The 12,286-nt window shown below is 52.4% G+C and overlaps 1 protein-coding gene across 1 annotated transcript in view; it reads right to left on the bottom strand.

Annotated features, from left to right (window-relative positions):
• Positions 1 to 2,790: 2,790 nt before the first annotated feature.
• MEGF8 (multiple EGF-like-domains 8) overlaps positions 2,791 to 12,286 on the bottom strand; it is a 51,594-nt gene continuing 42,098 nt past the window's right edge. Inside the window, exons 36-42 of the mRNA XM_006900960.1 lie at positions 11,607 to 11,814; positions 11,311 to 11,470; positions 10,440 to 10,632; positions 9,829 to 9,999; positions 9,575 to 9,705; positions 8,979 to 9,111; positions 2,791 to 4,059 (exon numbers count right to left, since the gene is read on the bottom strand). Coding sequence (XP_006901022.1) covers positions 2,791 to 4,059; positions 8,979 to 9,111; positions 9,575 to 9,705; positions 9,829 to 9,999; positions 10,440 to 10,632; positions 11,311 to 11,470; positions 11,607 to 11,814 — 2,265 coding nt within the window. The remainder of the gene's footprint in view (positions 4,060 to 8,978; positions 9,112 to 9,574; positions 9,706 to 9,828; positions 10,000 to 10,439; positions 10,633 to 11,310; positions 11,471 to 11,606; positions 11,815 to 12,286) is intronic.

The raw sequence follows: 12,286 nt of genomic DNA, 5'->3' as shown, positions 1-12,286 counted from the left end.
CTCCTTTTCCCGGCAGAGCATCTGGTGGATTCGAACCGTGTGCCTCTGGGATTGTAGTTGCAGCTCCTTGCCACTAGGCCACCAGAGCTCCCCTCAGAAGCCTTCTTTAAACCAAATAATGATTTTGCTTTAGTAAAGAATGTCTACCTTAAGTACTGCGTTCCTTTTAACACTATCTATATGGACTGAATTGACAAGAACAGCTTGAAAGATTCTATAGGAAATTTAAGAGGCAGTGAGTTGGTGTTAAGGAATCCTGGTGGCCCATGGGTTAAATATTAGCTATTAATCAGGTCAACAATTTAAAACCACCAGCCACTTCACAGGAGAATGATGAGAAGTTGGTTTCCATGGAGACTGACCTTGGAAACTCCTATGTGGTGGTCCTAACCTGTTCTCCAGGGGCCACTACAAGTTGGAATGGATTCCATGGCAGTGGATTTGGGTTTAGGGGGAGCTTGTGTTAATAGGGTGGAAAAAAGAGGATGAGAATGACCATACAATATGAAGAATGTAATCTTTACCACTGGATTGTACACATAGAAGTTATTCAGTTGAAATGTGTTCTGTGCATGTTCTCAACAAGAGATCACAGTTCCACCTTAATGCACATGGGGGCACCAAATTGCAGCTACTCGCCAACTACTGCCTTGTCCCCCAGGAGGAAGAATGGCTTGGCACTGGGCATACAGGTTTTAAGAATCAGAGAGCCGGGGGTCAAATGGGAGCGACATGACATCTGTGAATTGCAAAATAGGGGTTTTTAGAAAGGTAAAATGAATCCACCACACCAACATGCCAAGCACACATCCCACCCCAAAGCCAGGTCAGCTTACACAATCTGCACAGGGTGAAGAATCCTGGAAAACTAGTGCCTGGGCCCAAGGCAGCCTATCTTTCCTCCTGTGCCTCTCTGCAGCAGAGAACTGTCCATATCCTCCCTTATATGGATGGCCCCTCCTGGGAAACAGGAACTTCTGAGCTGGCTCCACCCTCTCCCCTATCCCAAAGGGGCAGGAAAAGCCAGGTCCAGGTCATGCAGTTTGGAGATATCAGGTCAAGGGCCTGGATCTGGATTTTTCCAGTACACTGGTGGCTGGCTCAGACAAACGAGACACCCAGCCTTCCCTCTCCCACATCCAGGCTTGAATATTCAGGTCTTCCTCGTATTCTTTATTTGTTGATCCTATTCTTCTTCTCTTCAGATCAGCCTGTTCAGCCTCCCACATACATGGAGAGGTATCCCACTCAGGTCCCCAAATTAGCACCTCTTAGAAAAGAGGAGTCCTGGATTCAAAATGGCAAAGGTTTTGGCTTTTGGAGGGTCCTCGGGGATGGGGGAACTCAGCAGTTCAAGGAAGCAGCTGGGGTGGGGCTGCAAGTTTTTGAGGCAGCATCATCTGAGACAAGACAGTAAGGACTCCTGCATCTCTAACTCCAACCTGGGTGCTCCCAGCATCTCTTCCACCTCCTCCAAGATTTATACCCCCTCTGGTCTCAACTCTCATTACTGCTGAGTTGAAATCAATTCATAGCTGACCTTCCATTGGGTCTCCTTGGCTGTAAATTGCACAGGAGATTATCCATCTTTCTCCCACAGCCACTGCTGGATCCAAACCTCCAGAGTGAAATAGGAACCTTTGGGTTAGCAGCGAAACTCCTTCCAGAGAGGTTAGAAACCTGTTATTACAACTTCCTTGGTCGCCCTGGCCTCTGGGGTGGTGACAGCAGCCTTCTGTCTGGTGTGCCTCTTTGCCTGACTTCTCTTCCGCTCTTTCCCTTACTGATGCTTTCTTCCAATCCCCTACATGCAATTGTTTCTGTTTAAATACTCCCAGGAGTTTCCCAGGTTGGCCCTGACTGAAGACCTGTTTAAAGGGTTAGTCTCTAAAACTGGACTCTTAGACCTCCCCCTCAAGGCGCAGTGTTCCCCATCTCAATACATAGCCCCATCATCCACCCACAGTTTGGGACACAAATTTAAGTCAATTGGACTTCTTGCATTTCCACATCCATGTCATCTGTATGCCCTGTGGTTGTAGCGCCCTGCACACCCTGTACCCATTCCGACTCCTTCATTACCACTTTCCTGATGGGCCCATTGTCATGGCGTGTCCCCTGCTGTGTTTGCCACCTACAACCTACTTTCTACACCAAAGTAGAATTTGATACATCGGATCCTTTCACATCTGCTCTTATTGTCTGAGTTTCCCATTGCCCTGAGAATAAAACTGAACACCCATTCTGGAGCCCACAAAGCCTCTGCCCGTCACCAATCCCCTCTCCTCCTCACTCAGCTCACACTAGCCAGCTTTCTGATCCTTGCAACAAAACAAGCTGGTTAACCACATCAGGGCCCTGGCTGTGCCCCCTGCTTGGAACAGCTTCCCACAGCTCTTCCCAGCCCTGGTCCCTCCTCAGCACGAAGTCCTAACTTCTCTGAAGATCTGACTGCCACTAGCACGAGGTCCCTGACTATCACCTCCTGTTGCTGTTCACTGCAATTCTCTGAAACCAGCGGCCTCAACTCTCTTGGCATGTGATTGTCTCCCTTCACCAGAACCTACGCTCCAGGAGGTGAGGAACCTTGCCTGACTGGGTTCCTGCTTAGCACAGAGCAGATGCTCAATAAATAATAGTTGAATGTCGACGACAGAGGCCCTATCTGGGAACCCCTGAAGGAATGGGTGCCAGGGTCTCTAAGGAGAGTGTGTCCAGGGTCCCCAAGTGGGAGGGCCCCAGGGATACCCCACCAGGGGCCCAGGATCCTGAGGCTGAGCCCATGGTAGGTCAGAGGGACATGCTGGTGAGGTTGTCCTGGCTCAGCAGGCCCTTCCGGCCTCCTCCAGCCCCATGCCCACTGCCCCCAGCCCCGCTGCCGACTCCGCAGTACTCGTGGAGCCTGTGCCTCAGCGTGACAAGGGCTGAGCCCAGGCAGGCACCGTTGGGGGCATGGGGCCCACCAGGCAGCTGAAGCAGCAGTGTGGCCACACCTGCCATGCCATCTTCAGTGGGCTCGAGGGTGATGGGCCCAGCTCGCAGGCCAGCAGGGGTGGTGGGCAGGGCTGGAGGGCAGCAGCCCCCTCCCACGGGTCCCCAGGGCCCACCAGCCCCTGTCAGCAGTAGAGGTGCCAGGAAGGGCTCAGAGCGGCGGAAGGCAGGTGGTGGGAGTCCAGCAGGCTTCCAGGGGGGCGCCGAGGCAGCTGGGTCCGGTGGGAAGCAGACGGTGACCTTGGCGAAGGGACGGCTAGCCATCTTGGTCATCTCCTGCAGATGCCGGCGCTGCTCTTGCCGCTGGTCCAGGGCCTGCTTGGCCTTCCAAAGCAGCACACAAAGCGAGAGGAAGAGGAAGAAGCAGGAGAAGAAGACGGAGAAGAAAACAAACAGGTCGATGTGGGCCTGGTCCTGCCGGAAGAAAAGCAGGCCTTGCGAGTCAGCAGAGCCGTTGGCGCCGGGCCCGCCTGGGTCTCCCACACCCAGCAGGAGCAGGTAGAAGCGGCTGGACTTGAGGGCGTGGTGCTCATGTGGGTAGGTGATGACCAGCCGGTCCCGCACGCCATGCACCACCAGCACTGTCGAGGGCTCAGTCACAGTCACGTAGGTGATGAGGCCATGTGGCCACACCTCCCGCACCCGAGGCTCTGCCGGGGTGCCCAGCCCACTCCCAGTCCCAAGTGCCCCTGGCTCCCCGGACCCCCGGGGTCCACCATCAGCCGGGGGTGGTGGAGGTGGGGGGGGTGGTGGGGGCTGGATATGCACAGTGTGGACGCCGGTGTCTGGGGCCACGCGGACCACAAAGGTGTCATAGGAGGTGGAGACGTAGAGGTCCACGGCCCCGAAAGTCACATCCAGTGTTAGGCGGATGTCCACATTGGTGAACTTGGGCTGCACACCGAAGAGGACGGTGCGGCCAGGGCCCAGGGCCCGGCGCTTGGGCTCATGGAAGCAGTTAGTCTGGGACGTGGGGTCCAGGCAGCATTCTTGCTCCACAGAAATGAGGCGGTAGCACTGCTGGCCTCCGAGCGGGCTCCCATGGAACGACTCCCGGCACTTGGCACACTGAGGACAGGACAGGGCAGGGCGGGGCGGGACGTGGGGGGGGAGGCTATCAGCGCCGAGTCCAGAGCCGGAATGGCCCCATGTAAGGCTAATATGCTGGGCTTGCCAATGAGTACCACCGCTTCCTGTGATGGCCCTACCCTCTCCCCTGGACCTCCTTGCCATAGTGTAGGTGTCCCCCAGGCCCTCCAGTCCTGACGTCGCCCATGACGTAGCACCCTGATGCCAAGGCCCCAAAGACTTGCAGGCTGGGCCATGCCGAGTGCTGTAGCATCCTGGCTCTCCCCCCTCACTAGCTGTGTGACTCTGGCCTAGTGATGGAACCACAATGAGCTTAGACCCTTCCTCTGTACACAGGTCCTGACCACGCCACCCTCAGAGGACAGCAACATCACGTGCACAGCACCACGCACAGGCCCTGCCAGACTCCCTGTCCTCCAGGCCCATGCATGACTGGGCTAACCTGTGGCCGGGAGAGCTCCTCCTCACTCCTCTGCTCACTCTTGCCCTCACCTCTACTTGGTCTTTACTCAGGTGACACCTTTGTACCTTTCTTGACCACTCATCTCCAACATTTTCAGCTCCTCCTTTCTGCCTACTTTTCCTCCTTATCCTGTTTCTCATCCCTCCTCTAACCTTCTGGGCATTGGTTTTGTTTTTTGTTTTGTTTTTTTAATTTTTATTTTATTTTACTATTTTTTGTGCATGTACTGTCAAATCAGGTCTGACTGGTACAGGAGGAGACTGTCCCTCCTTCTCCAGCAGAGCATCTGGTGGATTCGAACCAGGCACATCTGGGATTGCAGCGCAGCTTCTTTCCACTAGGCCACCAGAGCTCTAACCTTCTGGGCATTGTTGATCGTGTCTTTGATTCCTCCAGGAGAAGGTCAACACCTTGAGGACAGAACATTTCCCTGCTAGGTCTCCAGAGCCCAGGACCCAAACCAAACCCACTACTGGGGGGGGGGGAGGGTCAATGCAAACTCATAGAGACCCTCCACTGGGTTTCTGAGGCTGTAAATTTTTACAGAAGACAGTCCATCTTTCTCTCTCAGACTGGCTAGTGGATTCAAACTGCCAACCTCTGGGTTAGCAACCCATGGTGCACTACACCAGCATGGCTCCTTAAAGCTTAGTGCAGTGCTGTAAACCCACTGCGTCAAGAAAGCAAAAATCCTGGTTTACAATAGAAAATAACACATTGGGACCAGTGAGGCATGGATGTGCAGGGGTTAAATGACTTGGCTGCTCACTGAAAAGTTGGCAGCTGGAACCCATCTGCTGCTGCACGCGGTGGAACACACCAGCCACTCCTTGGGAGAACAATGTGACAATCCTCTTCTGTGAAGGTTTACAGCCTCAGAAACACCTGCTCATGGCGACGCTTCATTGAGTTTCTGAGGCTGTACATTTTATGAGAAGAAACTGCCCATCTTTCTCCTGTGGAGCAGCTGGTGGATTCGAATAATCACTGATGTTTGAGTTTGCAGCTCAACTGTGTCTCCAGTGCATTATACTCTGGCATATACCAGGTGCTCAATAATGACCGTTATTATGATTGCTGTAAACCGCTGGAAACGGCTCAGGCTTTGGGACTGAATGAATGTTCAACTAGGCTACCAAGTGTGACCTTAGGCAGGTCACCTCCTGTCTCCGAGCCTCATCCTACCCATCAAGGCTGCAGCGTAACCTTGACAAGCTGTCCATATCTATGCTGTATCTACTGCATCCGAGTACAGCTCCCATCCTGGCATGTCGCAGACAGTGCCTACAAAATAGATACTGCTGCTAGTATTGTTAGAAGCTAAAGGAAATGCTACTTCAGAGCTGGAGGGGGAGGTGGTCTGATTGCATTCCTGGGGTTCTCCATGCAAGCAAAGGCAAGGAGACTTTGGTTTGTGCATCAAAAGCAGAAATTCTGGTCTAGGATAGAAAATGACATCTGGGGACCAGTGATGGTGGTGCAGCGGTTAATGCACTTCTACTCCCACCAGCCTCTCCACGGGATGTGGTGGTCTCCTTCCACAGAGTCTTAGGAATTCTAACGGGTAGTTCTACCATGTCCTACAAAGTTGTTGTGAGTCAGAATTGACTTGACAGCAATGGTGCTTGACTGCTCACTGAAAGGCTGGCAGTTCGAGTCTCCTTAGGTAAAAGATGTGGTGGTCTGCTTCTATAAAGATTTATAGTCTCAGAAACTCTACAGGGGACTTCCACTCTGTCCTACAAGATTGCTATGAGTTGGAATCAACTCCATGGCAATGGGTTTGATTAATTCTCAAGACTTGTTACATTCTGCCATCATTCTTAGTGCAGCTACATCACTCATCTTCCCCAAGTGGACACCAGGCGCGGTGGGGGCTGGTATCTACTTCGGGAAGATATGGGGAGCATCTGGGAGTCTACAAAGGTGTGTTTTCTTGTTTTGGTTGAGGTTTGGGTATGGGCTGTTTGCTTGTTTTTGTGTTTCGCTCACAATTGGGTGTAAGCTGATTGGAATTGGCCTTGTATTTAAAAAGGGCAGTGGGTTGCCAGTTTGGGGCTGGTTCCACTTGGGGAAGATGTGTGAAGCAGTTGGAGTCTACAAAGGTGTCCCTTGAGCCTGGTTTTAATTGTTTTCCATCAAACATTGTTCTAAGTTGCATAGCACTGGTGTTACAATTTGCTGTACAGAAGTAACTCAAGGTTGCTGTGATACTAAACACTGTGACACTGATATGTCAAATGCAATAATGGTTACCCATGGTGGACAGTGTATGGTGGAGAGCCCAGATTAAAATAGCTTTGGAAGCAGGAGTGTCATCCACTTCCGAAATAGCTTGGCTCTGGAACCTCTATGAACTTAGAGAAATGATGACAGTTATACAACAGGGTTCAGGTCTTTCATTCATAGGGTCACTATGAGTCGCCTATGACTCAACAGCAGTTAACAATAACAACATCACTCATACCACATGCAAACAAAATCCTGCTGAAGATTATCCAGAAACAACTAGAACAGTTGTTGACAGAAAACTATCAGAAATACAAGCTGGGTTTAGAAGAGGCACTAAAGACATTATCACCAATGTTAGGTGGATCTTGGCAACAAGCAAAGAGTACCAGAGGGATATCTATCTGTGTTTCACTGTGCAAAGGCATTTGAGTCTGTGGATCAAGACAAATTGTGGTTATCCTTAAGGAGAATGGGAATCCCTGAACACTTGGTTGTGCTTATGCAAAACCTATACTTGGACCAGGAAACAGTCCTCAGAACAGGGCAGAGAAAACATTAAGTGGTTCAAAATTAGGAAGGAAGTGCATCAGGGATGCGTCCTGTCCCTTTTCAATCTATATGCATAACAGATTATTTGGGATGCTGGGCTTTATGGGGAGGAAGGTAGCATCAGGATTGGAGGAAGATTCATCAACAATTTGTTATGTATATGAAACAACCCTGCTTGCTGAAACTGAGGAAAACCTGAAGCACTTGCTGCAGAAGGTCAGGGACTGTAGTCTTCAATATGGGTTGAAGCTTAACATCAAGAAGACCAAGATTCTCACTACTAGGACAATTTGCAGCACCAAGATGAATGGAGAAGAGATTGAGGCTGTTAGAAGTTACAGCTTGCTTAGTTCCACAATCAACACTCTTGGCACCAGCGGTCACGGAATCAAAAGATGAACTGCATTAGATGAATCTGCTGTCAGGGACCTTTCCAGGGTACTGAGAAGCAACAAGGTCAGTCTAGGGACTAAGGTGCGCCTGATCCAGGCCATGGTCTTTGCAAATACTTGCTATACTTCAGAGATCTGGATAACAACTAAGGATGACAGAAGAAGAATTGATGCCTTTGAGTTGTAGTGCTGGAGAAGAGTTTTAAATATACCATGGACCGCCAAGAAAACAAATAGGTTTGTCATGGAAAGGTTTCTCCTTAGAGACTTGAAGCTCTGTCTCACTTACTTTGGGCATGTGGCCAGAAAGACCAATCCTTGTAGAAGGACATCATGCTCAGAAGGGTGGAGGGACAGCACAGGAGAGGGAGACCCCAGATGAGATGGATTGCTACAATAACTGGGACAATGGAGATAGGTGTGTCGGAGTCAGTGAGACTGGCTCAGGAAAGGGCAAGCTTCAGAGCTGTTGTACACAGGGTTGCTATGGGTCACATGAGACCTGATGGCACATAACAACATCATCTTAGAGGTATGATGTTTCTGCAAACAGGCTAGGAAGACAGTAAGGGATTTCTTCTTTCTTCTGGAACTGGAGAGGGAAGCTAGGTGAGTAGGCAGGGATAAGCTTCAAGGAGAGAACATGAGAGATATCCTCCATAGGAGGCAAGTCTAAAACAAGGCAGCCAGCAAGTTAGTAAAGACAGTACTTGAGTCTCCTTTGTACAAAAGGTACCTTCAACTAAAAAGGAATTTTAACCTGGGTGTTAGAACTGACAGCCCCAAGCTATTAGACAGGAGCTGCCTGCCATTTGGGAAGGACTTGTCTGAGAATAAAGATGACCATGGAGGAAAGCACAGTCAAGGTGCAGGGAGAGAAAATCTCATCAGTGTCAACACCTGGATCCAGTTATGCCTAAAGGCAATTCTAGATCTCAGTTCTGAGAGCAAGAGGTTTGCCTTTATCGCTTAAGCTACTATGAGTTTTCTGGCAATTTGCAAACTTCAAGTTGTGACTCTAACTGCTTACCTCTAGTCTGAGAGCTCCCTGAAGGCAAAGGGCAACCTGTGGGTCCCACGATCACTGTCCAGGACCTCAAATGGACTGAAACTCAGAATCAATCTATCAAACTGACATTGGTCTCAAGACAACAGACACCCAAATTCTGTCATATGTAGGGGCTGTCAGCTACCTTACTCCAACTCTGATGATCTCTCTGGGGTGGGAGACTCTGGGGCCAAGCTTGCTTTTCCAGCCATACCTGGTACTTGTAGCAGTCCCGGCGGTCACTGGGGGAACTGCCCTGGCATGTGCCTGTCTCTGTGTTGTTCTGACAAGGACAGCCTGTCCCGTCCTGCTCATTACATGTGTCTGCGTGGCCATTACACTGGCATCTGGAAGAAAGGGAAGTAGAATAGGGCTACAGGGCTCCCACCACTTGCAGGGACCTGAGCTAGATGCTACATCTGGGAGCCAGAGCCTTTGCCACCAGCTCAGGGGACACTGAGGCTCACAGAGGTGAAGTCATTTGTTCCAGGTTACAGAGGTTTCATTGGCAGAGTCAGGATTTGAACCCAGGTTACACTGGCCGCAGGGGATGGAGTGTGGTGGTCACCTCAGGACTCTGCCCTCAGCAGCTCCCTCTCCTGCTCTGCCCACCCATCTTAGTCTGAACTGCTCTGCAGCCTGGGTTCCAGCACTGGCCTCTGAAGTAAGAGATCTCCTATACAAGTTCTGCTCACCCCTGACCCCAGCCTGGGCGTTCCTGGGGGATGTTGTCCCCTCCTGACTGAGGGCAGAAGTTGGAGTGATTCCCATTGAGGAAAGTGAGGGTCCCAGGGCCCCATCCCTTCTCACTTGGTGCACTTCCCGTCCAGGAGGAAATAGCCATGGAGGCAGCTCTCACACTTGTCCCCATAGCTGTTATTCTGGCAGTTTACGCACACGGCCTCATCCTCACTGGGGCCCTCTGCCACCCAGTTTTCAATCTGGTCAAGAAAAGACAAGGTGATCACAAATGGGCAGGGACTTCCTCCTTCCTTAGACCAAGGAGTTCAGGTCCCCAGCCTACCCCTCCCTCAGACCCAAGAGTCTGGCCTCCAGCTTCTCACCTCCTCTGGATCCAGAGAATACTTCTCAGGCTCCCTCCTGGCCATTTCAAGCTCCTTCCTGGAGACGCAGACGTGGCTGTTGCCACGACAGAAGGCGTGACAGGGCCGGCAGGTCCCACCTCCCAAAGCTGAACCCACAAACAGTGGGAGGCACTGCTCACAGTGGCTGCCCTAGGGATGGACCCAGGACACAGGAGTCAGAGAATCCCAGAGTTATGGGGGCACATGGAGAGACATGAGGGCAGGGAAAGGGCAGGCTGAAGGCAGGACAGGAAGTTATGGAGCTCGGCCACCTGGTCTGAGGAGCACCGGCCCCCACCTTCACTTGCATACTCCAGTGACAGGAAGCACACTTTTCCCAGCTTAAAGTTCCAAACTCAGAAAGACCTTCCCTTCACTACCCCAACTCCTCCCACAGAGGAACACTTCCTGGCTCAGCACTGACACTCCTAATTCCAGGGCAGTGCCCCTGTCTTCAGATGGCATCCTCAGTCTTCTCACATCTCCTGGGGATGGAGCTTGGCCACTCCTTCCCATCCCTGGCTCAGCAGGCTGGGATCAGAGGCACCAAGGTGCATGAGATCAGGAAGGGGCTGCAGTGGGGGGCCCACCTTGGTGTGGTTGCGGCAGAGTAGACAGTGGTCACGTGCCCCAACGCCAGCACACTCGCTGTGGCGGTTGCAGCGACACTCTGTGGAGCAGTTGCGACCAACAAATCCAAAGTGGCAGCGGCAGTGGTCGGGCTCCACGCATGAGCCATTGACACAGCCCTGGGCGCACACAGGGCGGCATAGCCCGGTCACACTGCAGGGCAGGGACAGGAGTCAGGGCAGGTGTCCAGGGGTCCTCACCCTAGTTGTTCTTCCTATACCCAGAGTAGAGCCCACAGTCCTCGGGGTGGCCAGGTCTGACCCACAACCCTCTTCTTCCACCAGTCACACATCCCTGGTCTGACCCATCACTGTCACCTTCAGAAGTCCATCTCACACTCCATGGTCTCTCAGGGTCCCCTAGTAAACTAATACCCCTTCTGCTCCAGGTCAAGCTCACCTCCTCATGGCATGAATTCCTTCTGCTTTCCTGCGTTGATCTCTATCTTTCTTGTCCTTTACCACTCCCTACAGTCCCTCTCTCAAGAAGTTCTGGTGGTTTAGCAGTAAGGAGTTGTGCTGCCAACTCAAAGGTACCCAGTTTGAATCCACCAGCCACTCCAAGGAAGAAAGATGGGCAATTTCCTCCCTTGAGATTTACTGACTGAAAGCCTACTGGAGGGTCAGCTGTAAGTCAGTTCTGGCTTTGAAAAAACATAACAATATACACACTGGCTCTCTCATCCTACTGCTCCTTGGGTGGCCTGGCTGCCCTTCTTGCCAGCTCCCCTCCGGGCCCCGCCCCTCTCCGCGCCATGCCCCTCTCCAGCTCCCTCCCCGGCCCGGGCCCCGCCCCACTCTCCCTCCCAGTCCAGGCCAGCACAGCGCTCACTTGTCCATGGTGTAGCCTGTCTTGCAGCTGCACTCATAACCATGGGGGCGGTCGTGGCAATTCTGCGTCTCGTTGCAGTCATGGTGCCCATTTGCACATTCATCTTCAGGGGGGCAGGCCAGGAAGGCCCAGGAGGCCCCAGAACGCCCACACGTCAGCCCTGGCACCAGAGATACAGGGATTCACCTGAAGGGTCCTGGAACCACCCCCACCGCCCGGAGTCCTCACATCTACTTCCTCTGGGCACCCTTGCTCTCTGTACCAGTGCATGCTCCACCCACCTCAACCCCTCTCACCTTCACGAGGGCCACTGAGTCCACCCTCCAGGCAGCGGCCACCACCATCCTGGCCCCCCCAGGCGCACCAGCCACACTGAGGGCGTCGTAGGCACTGGGCACACTGCGTTGCCTGAGCACAGCCCAGGGAGCAACTCTCTGGGCCCCGGAGCAGACGCCCACAGCCTCCGGCCATACACCGCAGGGGCAGGTAAGAAGGGCTGAGACACTACACCAATAGGGAGGGGAGAAAGGGGGCAGGAGAGCGGCAAGGAGAGACAGTCAAACAGCACATCCCGGACCTCATCCAGACTGCACCTCTTCCCCAAGCTCTCACCCCCAACCACAAGCAAGTGGAGCAAGGAGGCACCAGCTGGGCACACCACGTTCTCCTGTGCTACCCCCCTACTTCTCATAACTACAAGTGGAGACTGAGGGGTCGGGCAAGGGAGGCCCTTGAAAGTAAAAAAAAAAAAAAAAGATCCTATGTCTGGAAGTCTTCCTAACACAACCAAACAGCTTAGCTTAACTAGTGAAGAAAGCCTGCCTGGAGTAAAAAGAGGAAATCAATGAAGACAAAGAGAATAGAATTCTTTTGAAGAGCAGAACTGACTCTGCAAGGTCCCCTGTGTTCGCCCTTGCTGTCAGGTGTTGGCAGTCCCACTGTGGTGGTAAAAGCTTCTGTGGAAAGCCCCTGTATC

Source organism: Elephantulus edwardii, unplaced genomic scaffold, assembly GCF_000299155.1.
Source record: "Elephantulus edwardii isolate Elephantulus edwardi_28Jun2011 unplaced genomic scaffold, EleEdw1.0 scaffold00302, whole genome shotgun sequence".
NCBI classification, from domain to species: domain Eukaryota; kingdom Metazoa; phylum Chordata; class Mammalia; order Macroscelidea; family Macroscelididae; genus Elephantulus; species Elephantulus edwardii.
Note: the sequence above shows the minus strand (reverse complement) of the source record. Positions and strands in the feature narration are given on the sequence as shown.